This window comes from Phaethon aethereus (assembly GCF_964289735.1).
Source record: "Phaethon aethereus genome assembly, chromosome: 3".
NCBI lineage: Eukaryota > Metazoa > Chordata > Aves > Phaethontiformes > Phaethontidae > Phaethon > Phaethon aethereus.
Genome location: NC_138576.1, coordinates 1,761,120 through 1,774,673, shown reverse-complemented (window position 1 = coordinate 1,774,673; position 13,554 = coordinate 1,761,120). Strand labels below are relative to the sequence as shown.

At 57.6% G+C, this 13,554-nt stretch overlaps 1 protein-coding gene across 1 annotated transcript; it reads right to left on the bottom strand.

Annotated features, from left to right (window-relative positions):
- On the bottom strand, positions 1–11,966 carry ZNF395 (zinc finger protein 395; the record flags this gene model as incomplete). Its single annotated transcript, XM_081997236.1, is given in 11 exon segments — positions 1–209; positions 407–510; positions 723–815; positions 1,696–1,963; positions 3,072–3,172; positions 3,292–3,527; positions 4,250–4,362; positions 4,749–4,978; positions 7,033–7,291; positions 11,855–11,889; positions 11,892–11,966. Coding segments are annotated over 11 exon segments (1,626 nt in total). The 3' UTR covers positions 1–97.
- Positions 11,967–13,554: the final 1,588 nt, after the last annotated feature.

The window sequence follows — 13,554 nt, the reverse complement described above, 5'->3', positions numbered from 1 at the left end:
GCAGGAGGTACCTCCAAGGTCCCTGGTTGCAGCAGTGAGGGACTCCAGTGCCCCCCGGGCAGGAGCAGGGGAGGGACGCGGCACCACGGTGCTGCGCTCAGTCCAGGAAGCGCTGGCAGGCTTTTTTCCACCGGCAGGCCGTACACCACTGATCCCGGTGCTCGATGCCATAAACCTTACGGCACTTTTTGGCTTCACCGCGGACTTTCCTGCAAAAGGGGAAAGAGAAAAAAAGAAAATCGTAACGTATATCGACTTGTTGCCAAACTCTGGTCACGTATTTAAGGGTACGGCTCTGTAACCACAGCCGAGCATCGTTCTGCTGCATCGCAGCAGAGATGCAGGAGGGCACCCCTTTTTCTGACAGGCTCCACCTCAGCTCCCCTCTGGCCAGCGGGACCCTCACCTGGTGCCGATGGACACCCTGGGTGGCGAGGCGACGATCAGGTGGGACTTGAGCATTGGCGTCGGTGGCTGGGGTTCGCTGAAGCTGAGCGACCGGCTCCGCACCTGCAGGAAATCGGGTGTCAAAGGGCATGCGGGATGATGCAGTCCCTGTCCTGTGGGGTCTCGAGGGTGCTGCGACGCAGGGGTGGGACACACAGGTGCCCCCAGCCCACAACGTTTAAAGTGGGGAGTGAGAATGCAGAGCCGAGGTCCCCTTAGCTCCCAGCCCAACCTGCACACCAAAAGGATGAAGGGGAAACGAATGCAGGACTCACCGGTGACAGGGACGGGAGAGTTGAGGTGGCAGTGGCCCAGCTGATGCTGGTGAAGATGTGGGGGGACACTGGAATTTGGATCGATGGCAATGCCTGTGGGGGAAAAGAGGGGTCGGCGTTAGCCCTGGGGGCCCTCTGTTCCCACATGTGCTGCCCCACAGGCATTCAGCTCCCTGCAAAGACCAGCCTGGAGTACCCACAAGCTGGGAGCACTTGGGGTGGGATGGAAATCCCTGTGCAAGCACTCCTCCAGCACTGGATCCTGCTAACATGGGGCACGATAAATGCGCCGTGTCACCCTTCGCCGGGGCACAGCAGCTTCTTCACTCCTGCAATTGCTTTAGGTTGCAATGCCAAGCCACATGCACCATCCTGGTCTATATCTATATATTTTTGTGCCTATTTACGTAGGCTTTCTGCTTTTAGATGATGTCGCATCCATTCCCTGGGATGGGAACAGATATGCATGCAGCTTATGGATCTATATACCCTGCCCCTGCACCAGCTTGCAGCTCCAGAATAGCACTCAGCTCTCAAGCGGCCCCCTGGGACAAGGGCTACTGGCCCAGAGTGCCCACAGGGCCACCGCTCCAGGTCCCCAGGTTTCCTGTGCCTCAAAAGCCTGTGCCCTGGTGAGCGTGCAAGCGGAGTCGTGCAGGATCCGGTGCGGCTGCATTCCAGCCCCACGTTATCTACCAACAGAAGGGTGTGTTGCATACCAGCACCCGGTAATTGCAGGGGAGCAGAGGCTGTCAGCTCCCCGCCAGCCCAGGAATGACTGCGGCAGAAGCACACGAGCCCCTTACTCAGGTGTTAACGAAGCCGGTGGCTCACCAGCACCAAAGCCCCTCCGTGCTGCAGGGGTGACAACAAAACGTCCCTGCTGCAGCGAGGACTTGTGAAGCAAACCAGATCATGACCTTCGGCGAGATTTCGGAAGGTGACCCGTCCCTGGGAGATGCCACCAGCTCACCTGGTAGGCGTGATCAGCCTGGATGTGCCAGAAGGAGCTGGGGGCAGACTGGCTCAGGGCACTGCTGGCCAGGGCAGGCTCCAGCGCCTGCTGCTCCACCAGCAACGCCTCCGGCTTTGCCAGGGCTTGCTGGATGATGATGGGAGCGGACACAGATGTGGGGCTGGCGGCGGTGACGGCCACCTCTGGTGCTGGCTCTTCCTTCACCTGCACTTCAGTGTAGTAGAAATCCTCCTCCCTCTTCCGCTGGTCGGAGTCTGCGCCGTCCCTGACAGGGAGAAAAGGGGGATAGCGGTGAAAATGCGGTCCTGTTTCCATCAAGGTGAGTAGCACCCAACTTCCCCCAGGGAGAGTGATCTCGCCCTCCTGGGCAGAGCAGTTCTGCTCCCAGGCTCCAAAAGCATCACGTCAGCTGCGATCAGCAACAGCCACTGCCTCTGCAGCGGTACTCTGCGCTTCCAAGGAAGATCAATACCTCTTTCAGGGCGTTTAAAAATGCTGGCACGTTGACCGGGCACCACTGAAAATCCCCTGCTCCTTGCTAATCAAGTTCATTTAGCACAGCTGCGAACGAAGCCCTGCGGTTCACCCAGCAGGAAACAGCCTCTGAAGTCTTTTTTGTTATTTTTCCCAGTGCGTTTATCCGGCACTGGATGGCAGTCCAGCACTACCCACTGCACCACGGCCCTTCTGTCCTCGCCCTTCCCAGAGCATTCACGTTTGCAAGGGAGGAGGATAAAAACAGATACCAGAAAACGTGGACAAAAGCACAAGAAAACTGAGGTTGGGGTGAGAAGTGCAATGGGGCCACAGGAGGCGAGCACAGCAAAGCTGATCCCCACACCCATACCCTCACCACTTTGTATTTTGGGGGGAATTCACAGGAGATAACGACAAAGCAAAGCAAGCTGCCAAAAGAGCGGCCACTGCTGGGCTGGCATGTGGGTGCCCATGCCGGTGCCGACGGCTGAGCTGGAGCCAGCCGCCGCTGCAGCAGCAGGCATGCCTTTCAGGCTGCCAGCCCTTGTGAAACCCAGCTGGGCTGGTGCTTTTTTGCCTCTGCCCAGGAGCCCAGGGCTCACATGTAACCTGAACTCCCCTCAGTGCAAAATGCACAGCTGAGCTGGGCAGTCCCGAAGCCCAAATGGGGCTCCTGTGCCTCCCGGGAAGCCCTGGGCTCCCTGAAGGCGGGGGACATAAAACAGTGGCTTTCGTGACATGGACTGCTTGGCTGAGAACTGCCAAGCTCAGTGCACAGAGGCCAGTTATCTCTGATACTGTGGATATTTGCTGCAGGAATTACGCAGCAGCAGTAGCGGGGGCACGTGGATTTGGTGGTTAGGGCAGGGATTGAGGAGGTAAAATCTTCACCTTACCCGAGGTGCTGGGTCTTGACGTGCCGCTTGATGCCGACGATGGAGCGCAGGACTTTGCCGCAGCTTGGCCACAGACACTTGTACATCACTTTCACAGAGTTCTGGCAGAGATATGGCTCGTGTTACCCCTTGCCCGGTGGCAGCGTCCCCTCCACGGGATGCCGGCTCAGCTCAAACCACCCCGCCAGTGCTGGGACCCCCTGCTGCACGGCAGCAATACCTTTCTCTTGCGTGGCGCAGGTTCATCGAGGAGAAAGGGGTCGGAGTCAGTGTCAAAGCCATCATCCGCCTGGGGGGAGCTCAGGGCCTCGCTGGAGTACTTAGGGCTGCCTGCGGGGTGAGGAGGCGAAGGGGTGGAGATGTCGCTGCCCCCGCTCCAGTGCCCACTGGTGGTGCTGCTGCCGCTGTCCGAGACATCGCCGCTCTCCTTCCAGGGATCGCACGCCACCCGTGAGGCTGCGGGGAAGGGACATGTGCTGCCACTGCCAGCTCAGGGCCAACTGGACCCCCAGGGCAGAGACCAGCCCTGAGGTTGGATAACCCACAACAACAGTTTGCCTCTCTTTATTTATTTAAAAAAAAAAACACTTGGCAAGGTGAAGCCTTTGCACCTTAGCTCAGTGCCAGCTCCCAATTATTGGTCACTTATCCCTTTTTTCCCCCTCCCCATCCTCCTTGGCATCAGTGCAATCCTGTGGGCACAGCCGGCACACGGCAAGCAGCCAGCACCGGGACACACACATTTCCCACGGCTCCGGGTGGCTATTTTTATCCCTCCGCCTGCATTTGACTCCTCGGGAATGAAACTGCCTCTAAAAAAAGGAGTGACCAGGCGGTGCTCCCCGGCCCGGGACTCCTGCACGGGGCTCCCCGGCCCCCCGGGATGACTGCAGAGCGCAGGGTTACCCCCACTGCACTGCCAGGAGCGTCCCAGCTTGCTCGGCCCCAAGCAGCAATGGCACCCATGGGCTCCACCATGACGCTGGTGCTGCTCCCCGGCCACCTCCAGCCCAGCATGGTCCCTGTCCTGGCAGCTATTTGGCACCCAGCAAAGCACCTCTGCAGCGAGCAAGAGCCCTGGCGCTGAAATCCAAAGGGCACAGCACATTTCTCCAAATCTCCTTTTGTTTCAGCTGTCGTTTAACAAATATATATGAATATTTTAAATGCATACTCACAGGGGATGCCGCTCTCACCGGTGGGAGGGCTCTGTACTATGGGGCTGCAGGAAAGGCTCGTCAGCACCATGGCTGCCACCATCTCGTCCATCTCCACAGCAGCGTCGGCTTTCCTGCACCGTGAGGGGAGAGATGTGAAACACACGGAGGAAAAAGCAGAGAAACAGCCCGGGTACAACCCGGGGAGTCACTGGGCACCCAAAGGGCAGCACAACCTGCAGCAGCAGTGCAGGCTCCCCACCTACCACCTCCTGCCATAAACTTTGAGTCATTTTTAAATCACTGGGAAGGATATTTTCTCCCTATTTGTAGGAAAAAAAAAAAAATCCCCTTAATCCTAAATTTAACCATCCTCTGGATAATCCTGTGCTAGTAAGCCGGATATATCCCCAGCATCACCGCTCTTCTCCATTGGTGTAGAACCAAGCGCGGGTGCTGCCAGAGACGCCGAGAGCCCCTCTCCCACCTGAGTGGGACACCCCCAGCCAAAGGCACAAACCTCTTGGGTACATCGATATTGCTGGATACGGATCTCTGCAGCACTTCGGCAGGGCCAGGACCGACGGCTGCAGGCAGGGAGGTAGGCTGGAGCACAGCTGGACGCACATCCTGTGCCCTCCAGCACGCCTGCAAACCCTGCTCCGGCAGCAGCACCTTCACCTTGTCGCTCAGCGGGTTGTGCTGCTCCACGAGGCCAGCGCACTCCTGCCCATTGTAAGTGACCAGGACCTGAAAATGGCATGAGGGGCGGTTTGTGGGTGCCACCCACCGCCCCGCTGCTCCCGGGGGATGTCCTGCCGCAGCACAAGCAAGCCTTCGCCTGCCGTAGGATCCCCCCTCCTCCTCCTCCCACAGCAGAGGGGGCCACAGAGGGCTTTAGAACGAAGGCATAGCCTGTCCTGAAGGGCTTGGACTTCAGACTGCTGTCACAGCAAACCAAAGGGGTGGACAGGGTTCATCCCAACCCCACCACCAAGAGAACTGCTCTTCCCGGACACACGCTCCCTGACTCTGGCAATCCCAAGTTGAGGGATTTTCTGAGCCTGTATCAGCCACCTCTCTGAGTGTCGTGACTTTGGGTGGATTTTGCTCTGATGAAAATGTCTGCTTTGGCTTTGTTCTCACACCATCCTACTGCAAGGACTCCCACAATTATTACACACCCTGGCAAAGTACATAGATAAAAGGATTAAAAGCTAGAGGGCAGCGGGGTAATGGTGGTTTCCCAGGAGAAGTGGTCCTGAAGGGATCCAAAGGATCCAAAACCTTGTTTCCTCCAGTCCCAGCTCCTTTGAGCAGGGGAAGGAGATATGCAAACCTCACCTCCTCCTTCACTGAGTCCCAAACTCCTTCTGATGGGCAGTTTTCCACCACTACCACCCATGAGCCTATTTCTGTTAATGGAAATGTATCTGTGTCAAAAGACGCTACGTGTGTCTCCAGCTATTTATAGGAACAGGAACATCTCTTTATGGAAGCACCACAGGTGCCACACCAAGAAGCCGATACAGGATGGACATGCGCGCCAATACCCTGACCAGGGAGAAACCTGCAAGACCATCTCAGGTGGGACCTCCAGCAGCAACACCGCGGTGGAAAAAGCCACCCACAGCACCACCAGGGCTAAGGGGATCAGTGCAGGGATGGGGACACAGAGCAAACTGACCCCATTTTCTGAAAACAAGGAGCAAGTCTTCCCCGTGAACCACATGGGCTGTCCCCCAGAAGACCACGCATGGCACGAGGAGCCAACGTATCCTTCGGCTTTGCACAGCCAGCGGCATAGGTCCCAGCAGTTGCTGGGAGGTGAAGGCACCCCATCACTACTTTTATGCCATTGGCAGCAGCAAAGCAAGCAAGCAAAATCCGCCATGGCAGAGCACGTAGGAGAAAACAACTCTCACTGTCCCATGGTTAATAAACACAGGGCAGGAGCAGCCAGAAAACCGAACAGAGACCTTATTTACACTCTATTTCACAAGCTTTGCCCAGAAAAGGTTTTACAGTTCTGCAGGTAGCAGCCAAGAAACAAGTTCTATGTCAGCAGCTCACGGCTCCCCTCAGACAGTACTCCTTAGCCGGGCATTAATGGGAACCATTCTGGTGGGATCGAGAACGAGGGCTGTTCCTCGCCCCTGGCAGCATCCTGGCCAAGGCACAGCCCTCCTAAGCATCAGGAGCTCAGGGCACAAGAAATGGCAGGGTCCAGCAGGACTAGATGTCCCTTCTGGACAAGCCATCACACCTTACTCTTCTCTAAGAGCTTCTTCACCACTTATGTCCACACCCTCGACCCTCAACCCTGCAGCAAAAAGCTGCTGCAGACTGAGCTCCAAGGCCTAAGCCATGAGGCTCATCGCCACCGTGGCTAAGCTGGGGGGCTCCCTGCCACTTGCCTTCAGGTGCTAACGTGCATTATGGGGAGAGAGGACAAGTTCATGGAAGAAAAAGTCCACTGGGAGCCACTAGATGTGGAGAAACCACCTCCTTCAGCTGCAGACAGTCAAGGAACACTGGAGGGAAGTGTCAGGTCTTCTCATCATCTTCTCTGGAGACCCACTTTTGGCTAAGATTGGAGACATCTCCTGGAGGGGATGGATCTCCGCTTGAGCTGGTACAGTCCAAATCCATCAGGCACGGCCAGGGCCAAGTGCACTAAACACCAACAGCCACTAATGACCCTCAGTAATTACAGATCCCCACTGCACCTTACATTGGGAGAGTTTTCTCCCCCACTGGAGCGCAACCCACCAGCCAAGGACACCAAGAGCCTCCTTACGTACTTGCTGCCCGGCGTGGAGCTGCCGGCGGCCGGGGCTGGGAAACCTGGGTGCCTGGCTGCTTTCCCCTGCTGCCAGCGCGCAGGATCCTTCCTCTCGTGGCACCACGTGGGCAGACACCCGGCCAAGGTCGGTCTGCAAGCCAGGGATCTGGGTGGCCACCAGCACCCCCTCAGCCAAGGCGCTGGGGGCAGAGACACGGGTGCCTAGCAGGGAGCGCTTCCCCAGGCGCCTGGACAGCACGCTCGCCATCTCGGACACGCTGCGGAAGAGAAAGACACAGGGATGTTACCTTCAGTGCGGGACCATGACTTTCAGCTGGTGTCGAGAAAGCAGCTCGCCACCACTCCAGCATCCCCAGGCACCAAGACCCCTTGGGGATGTGGGGACAGTGGTGTGCCTGAGCTCCCCCCACCCTGCAGCTCCTGCTTTTATGGTCATTTCTAAACCCCTCTGGAAAAAAAAAAGGGATGAGCCAGCCCAAAGGAAGCCCCACGGATGCAGTCAGGACAGCCCTTGGAGCCCACAGCCCCCTCTCAAGCTGTCACTGGCACACGTTCCCCAGGCCATCACAGCTACTCCCACCCATCATGCTGAAACCTGCTGTCGATGCTCTTCAACCTCGACCTCTAGACTTGAGCCCGTGCCCAGTGCAGTCCTGCAACTCCTCTGCCCGCGTCCTGTCAGAGGAGGAAAGCTCTCCGGCAGCGAAAGCCAGAACCCCTTCTCAGCCTGCACCCCGATACTCCCCTTTTTGGGACCTCTCATGCTTTTGGGAGAGGTTTCTCCAAGATCACAGCTTGTGCTCAGCACTCCCAAGGGGGGTCTGGTAGCAAAACAGGAGCATCCTCCTGCCCTGCTTTCTTAGAAAAGGAAGAATTTGGAGAATTTTTATCCTAAGCTGTTTCTCTGTAACTCTCTTCAACCTATTTTTGCCCCTCAAAGAGCTTCCTTCTCCTCTGACGTAAGTTTTCCTGGTGTTGGTGTGCCTCTGCTAGCAAGCCTACCCAGAGAGCAGCTTGCCTGGCTTATTTGCTTGGGTTTATAGATTTTACTGCTGTTTTAAAAGAAACAAGGGTTTACAGGTTGCCTTATAAGCAAGGGACACTCAGGCACGGGGACAGATGATGCACCCAGCTCCGATGAATCTGACAGCTCCAGCAGCGCTCGCTCTCCTCCTCCACCCCATCCTCCTCCCAAAGCCTCCTCTGCTGCAACACCCTCTCAGAGGAGCGCGGAAAGCGAGGATGCACACCGTGGCGAGGCCGGGGGGTGACAGAGCCTGGGGTTTGGGAGCAAGGAGAGGAGGCAAGAGGCTTGGTGCAGCCCTGTGTCTCAGGATGCACTGAAAAAGCCACGTGCTTTTGCACCGCCAAGAAACCTGTCACCTTTGCCAGCCTGACTGGGCTTGCCAGCGAGCATCATCCGGGTAGCCGGGGCCTGCGCGTGTTTGCTGGGTGTCTGGGTTGCAGAGTAACCTGGGCCACGGAGAGTCCAAGTACGAGGACCTGCTGCTTGTGCAAGAGAGAGAATTAACCCTGAGCAGCCGGGCGCTTGTGCCCTGACACTCCCCTGCTCGCACAGGGTCGCTGCAAGAGATGCTCAGTTCCCCGTCACAAAACAGTGGCATTTTAACGGCTTTTTTTTTTTTTAAATCTGTTTTACGCAGCGCTGTCTTGGACACTATCTCGGATGAGAAAAGTTTTCTGAGGAAGGGAAGGGGAGCTTGCTGCTCCTCTCAACCTCCGACCATCCCGGGAAGGGTTACTCCAAACCACGTCCCGCTTCAAAGGACACCCAAGATTTACAAGCGGTTTTATGAATAACTGGACGCATTCGGCTGGCTTTGTCCTCCCCCAAAATCTGGCTGTGCCCGAGCAGAAAATTAATAGCTATTTAGGAGCCATAACGAACAGAGCAGGAAGCACAGGATAGGGTGCAAAATGGATAGTGCCGGGGAGAGCACCGCGTGCCAGGGCTGCCTGTCCCACAGCACACGGGGACTTCACTGCCGTCGCCGCCTTCCCTCCGGAGCACGATCAAAGAGGCCGCGGTGGCTGGCTAAGCGGAGCCACTCCCCGGGTTTCCCTCCTATCTCGCCCTGCCCGAGGAACACCTCGGACTTTGCAGCACATGGGCATCACTGGGGGACGTTCTGGAGCCCACTCTGTCTGATAATGTCTTTTTTCCACGGTGCAGCATGTTTTCTGATGAACAGAAGTGACCTGGCCAAGCAGCTCTGCTCCCAAATCTCCTATATACCCACATGGGACTTTCTCATCTAAAAAGGAGACCGAAAGGGCTGGTGGGAGGGAGACACAGTGGTTTGCCTCAAATCCCAGAGTGAAGCTGTGGCAAAGCCCCTCTACCTCACCACAGGAATTAACCACCAGACCACGTTTCCTCCTGCATCGCCTTAAAACCTCGCTCTCAGATATCCCGGGCACCGGGGTTTGGGAACTGCTCCTTCAAGGACTCAGGGAGTCGGTGTGGCAACGTCAGTGCTGCCACCACGTAGAGAACGATGCCGAATCTCCACCGCCTCCCCCGACGGTCGGCGCACGCCGGTTCCAAGTCAGCGCTTGGCCGGCGGCCAGGTGCGGGGAGGGCAGTGCTGAAGGTGGGAGGCTGCTTCTCATTTCCTTCGGGGTTTCATTTAGCCTTCCCTTTCCTTCCCCCTCCTCTCCGGGGCGGGGGGGAAGCAGGGAAGGAGGAGAGAGGCGCGCTTGCAACCGGGGGAAGGAAAACCCTCCCAAAAGCCAGTTTTCAGAGCCACATCTGCTTCCAGCAGACCTTTGAATGCCAGATCCCATTTCAGCGCTCAGCCCATAGCCAAGGGTGACACGCCAATGCCAAAAAATCCTTTCCCCCCACCCCGTGCCCCTAAACACAAAGCAAGAAGAGGAGCAAGGGGCTGGGAGGGCGTCAGCGGTGCAGGCGGAGCTGGGAGGCCACGCTGCCGCCGCGAGCCCTCCCAGCTGTTAGCAATCACGCGCCGCAGGGGTCAGAGCCGGCACAGATCCCAAATTATTTCTTGCTTCAATGCCGGGCGTGTATTTTGGACGGCGTTTTTCCAGCTCTCGCTGGGGAAAAACGTCAGCCCTTGTGCCTACCGGCGCTGCCGCTGCTGCCGGCAAAGCGAAGCCCGGGTGGAGGTTTGGGAAAGCAGGCGCCTTGTTTGGCAAATGAGGAACGCTTCGTTTAGCAAATGGGGAAGGTCTGAGGGCCGCAGCAAAGCGGAGAGGGTGCCCCAGCACTCAGCCCAGTTGCTGTTTGTCTGGGGTTTGCCGGGAGAAAGGCAGCTCCTGCACAAACCAGGACACAAATCCCCTCCCCAGAGAACATGCAATTACAGCACACCCCATTTTTTCCTGCTTTTTTTTGGAAATAAACGCTGGTAGGTTCCCTCAAATCCAGCCTAACTCCTGCCACAGACCACCATGACACGGATCAGCAACCCAGACCACAAAGTCCACCCTGCGAGAGACCCTAAACACTGCATTAACTGATAATAAATACCAGTTTTTTGTCTCCTCTCCCAGCCCATGGTTTCCAAAAAGCTCCTTCTCATCCCAAAATGTCCCAGAGCCTTTTACAAACTGCACTCCGGCCCCGTGCCCATTGGCACACACGAGAGGGAAACAAGATATCCACACAGAGCGGTTAGCAAAGTTTGGGCCTTCATTTTTTTTTAAAAAAAAAAGGAAAAAGAAGTGACAAGGATCTACTGACAGAGCCAAACATACCCGCGACCTAACCCTGATGAAGAATAATACAAAACAGGCGCTTTCCCAAAGAGTTTCCTCCTAATCCCAGCATGCTGCTTGGGTTCTGCATGCAGACGTGTCACCACGGGGCTGCACCATATCCCCGCTGGCAGCACCCTGACCCTCACCCTGCGATTTCAGCCACACCAGCATTCACCACTGCTGGGTGATTCCAGAGGAAAACACTTTTGGAGGATGCCCACCTTCCTAAAAATTCATTTTCTGGCCTAGGCAGGAATACCGGCGCAGGCAGAGCGACTTCCCCAGGCATCGGCGGGCCGGTGCGTGCCAGCGGCGAGGGCAACCAGGAAGGAAAGGGTGGGAGTTTGCTGCTTTCTGGGAGCGGTGCTGGCGGAGCAGGACTCGAAGTCCTCGTGCACCCGGGGGAGCATGCAGCAGGAGACAGGGCATGCATGGCATGCGTGCATGTGCATGTTACATGCATGTACATGCATGTGCAGGACCCGTGGCAGGGCGGGCTGGCTTGCAGGGCACATGGGGAAGATGGCAGGGCCAGAGGCAGGGGAGGAGGAGGCGTGTGTCCGGGCCTGCCGTGGAGGGCGGCACCGGGCAGGGCACGTGTGCGTGGGGCGGGGGACACGCACGGTGCTGGGGGGGACACCGACACACGGAGGTGTGCAAGCGGCGGGCAGGACGGCAGGGACCCGGCGGGAAACGGGGGGGTGGGGGTGGGGTGTGTCTCCCGGCGGGGGAGAGGGCCTGGAGCGGGAGCGGGCCCGGCGCTTACCTCCGGCGCGGCTCCCGCCTTCCCCCGCCGCAGCTTGTTTTGAAATCCCCGTCCCCGCCGGCTGCCGCAGGCGGCGGCCCCGGGCTGGAGCTCCGCCGGGCGGGGCGGGGAGGAGCCGGGGCCGAGGTGGGGGCGCGGCCCGGCCGGGCGGGAACCTCCGCTCCCGCGCGCGGGGTTTTCTTAATTATTATTTATTTTGGGGTTGGTTCTTTGGGGTTTTTTCCCAGTAATGCCGGGCGGGGAGTAAGGAGGGAAGGAGAGGCAGAGCCGGACAGGGAGGGGGACACCCGCCACCGCCCCGGCTACTCACCGCGCCCGTGGAGCCCCGCTCCGCGCCTCGCCGCGCCGCCGGCCGGGTTAAAGCTCCCGGGGCCGGGCTGGTGTAAACAACCTCCCCACATGCTCGGCCCCTTCCTGCGCATTGGCTCTGCGGCTGCCTGCGACTGCACGCCCCCGCCGCGGGCTGCCCGCCCGCCCGCGCCTTTTGGGCTCTTAATTTTTTAAAAATCTATTTTAAGTTTTGTCGGTCGGGGCACCCCGGCAGCCTCCTGCCCGAGGGACGGGGCTCCCCGTCACCCCGTTGTCCTTGTCACCCCCTCCCCGCTGACACACAGGCACCCCGAGGGGTCCCAGCTCCCGCAGCTGCTCGGTTTGTGCTTAACGGGCTCTTACCGCTAATTTCTCTTAACGTCGAGGGGACATCAACGACGACTCCAGTCCCCGGCACGACCGTACACAAACCTCGAAGGTTTTTCCTTCCAGCCAGAGCAGCTTCACCAGTCTCACACAGTCTGTTTAGCAGTAAAGGAGAATTAAATTCATGCCAGCGATGCTCTTTTTGGGGTTTATTTCAGTTTCGGGCGCTGAACTTCCAAACTCGGCCTCAGCTTCTGGGTTCCCCATGATAAAAATTCCCACTTTTGCTGCTTGTCCCTTTATAGCGTGTTAGGGCAAAGCTGACGTACAAACCCAGCGGCCAAACAAACTGCAGGCTTTAGTTGGGACCCCCCAAATACCGAACACCGATTCATACGCCGCGGGATGAAAAGCACAATATCCCTTCCCTCTGTCAAAGGGCCACTCACTACCAGCCCGTTCAGTCAACCACCTTTAAAACCTCAGTACAGGCAAGGAGATTTGTTTTAATGTGTCTCAGCTAGCGCAGACAAATGCCGGGCCTATTGCCAGCTTAAAGAAAACGTGTATTTTTACCACCAATTAATATACACAACACAGCCGGGATTTTACTACGGTTGTCTGAGCTAAATTGTCGGGACAGGAATGTGTTATCATCCACTGGTCATATGAAAAATGAAACCTGCCTTGTCTGTATGAGGCCTCTAGTATTTCTCAACAACATACATGTATTTTTTTTGTCCAGTGAAAATAAGGTACCTTCTCCAAAGCACCCAAACAGAAGCCAGAATCTTCTACTTCCAGCAATGCTCCTAAATTTCCTCCCAAGCTCCTCAGACTTGGATTTCCAAGTCACCTCAATACCTGCTAAAATGAAAAGTGAGTTATTACCTATGCAGATGACGGGCAGGTGCCTACGAAATCCCTCGCTCCGCGCTCTCACGCACGTCAGGCGGCAACTTGCTCTGCGGAGACGTGCTGCTGCAACACACGAGCGGAGGCATCGCAAAGCCGCCGCGCCGGGAGGGCACCGCACACCCCACTGGCTTTGGCAGAGGCCTCCATGGGCAGCCGCTCGGCCCAGTGCCATGGCCTGCCACCCCTCCGGGCCTGGGGGTCAGGAGGTGGCAGCTGGGGTCAAGGAGTGGGGTGGGCAATGGGCAGGACCCCCATGGCTGAGGGGCGCCAGCTGCTCTGGGGGAAGGAGCTGGTGGGTGGTGTCAGGGGCACCTCATCCCTGTTCCTCAGAGCGAGGCAGTGCCTGTCACCTTCTCCCTGCCTCGCAAGCAGCCATGGCTGCCCCTCACCTCCCCACAGCTGCCTCTCACTCCCCACAGCCATCCCTTATGGCCGCTCCTCATCTTCCCCCAGGGT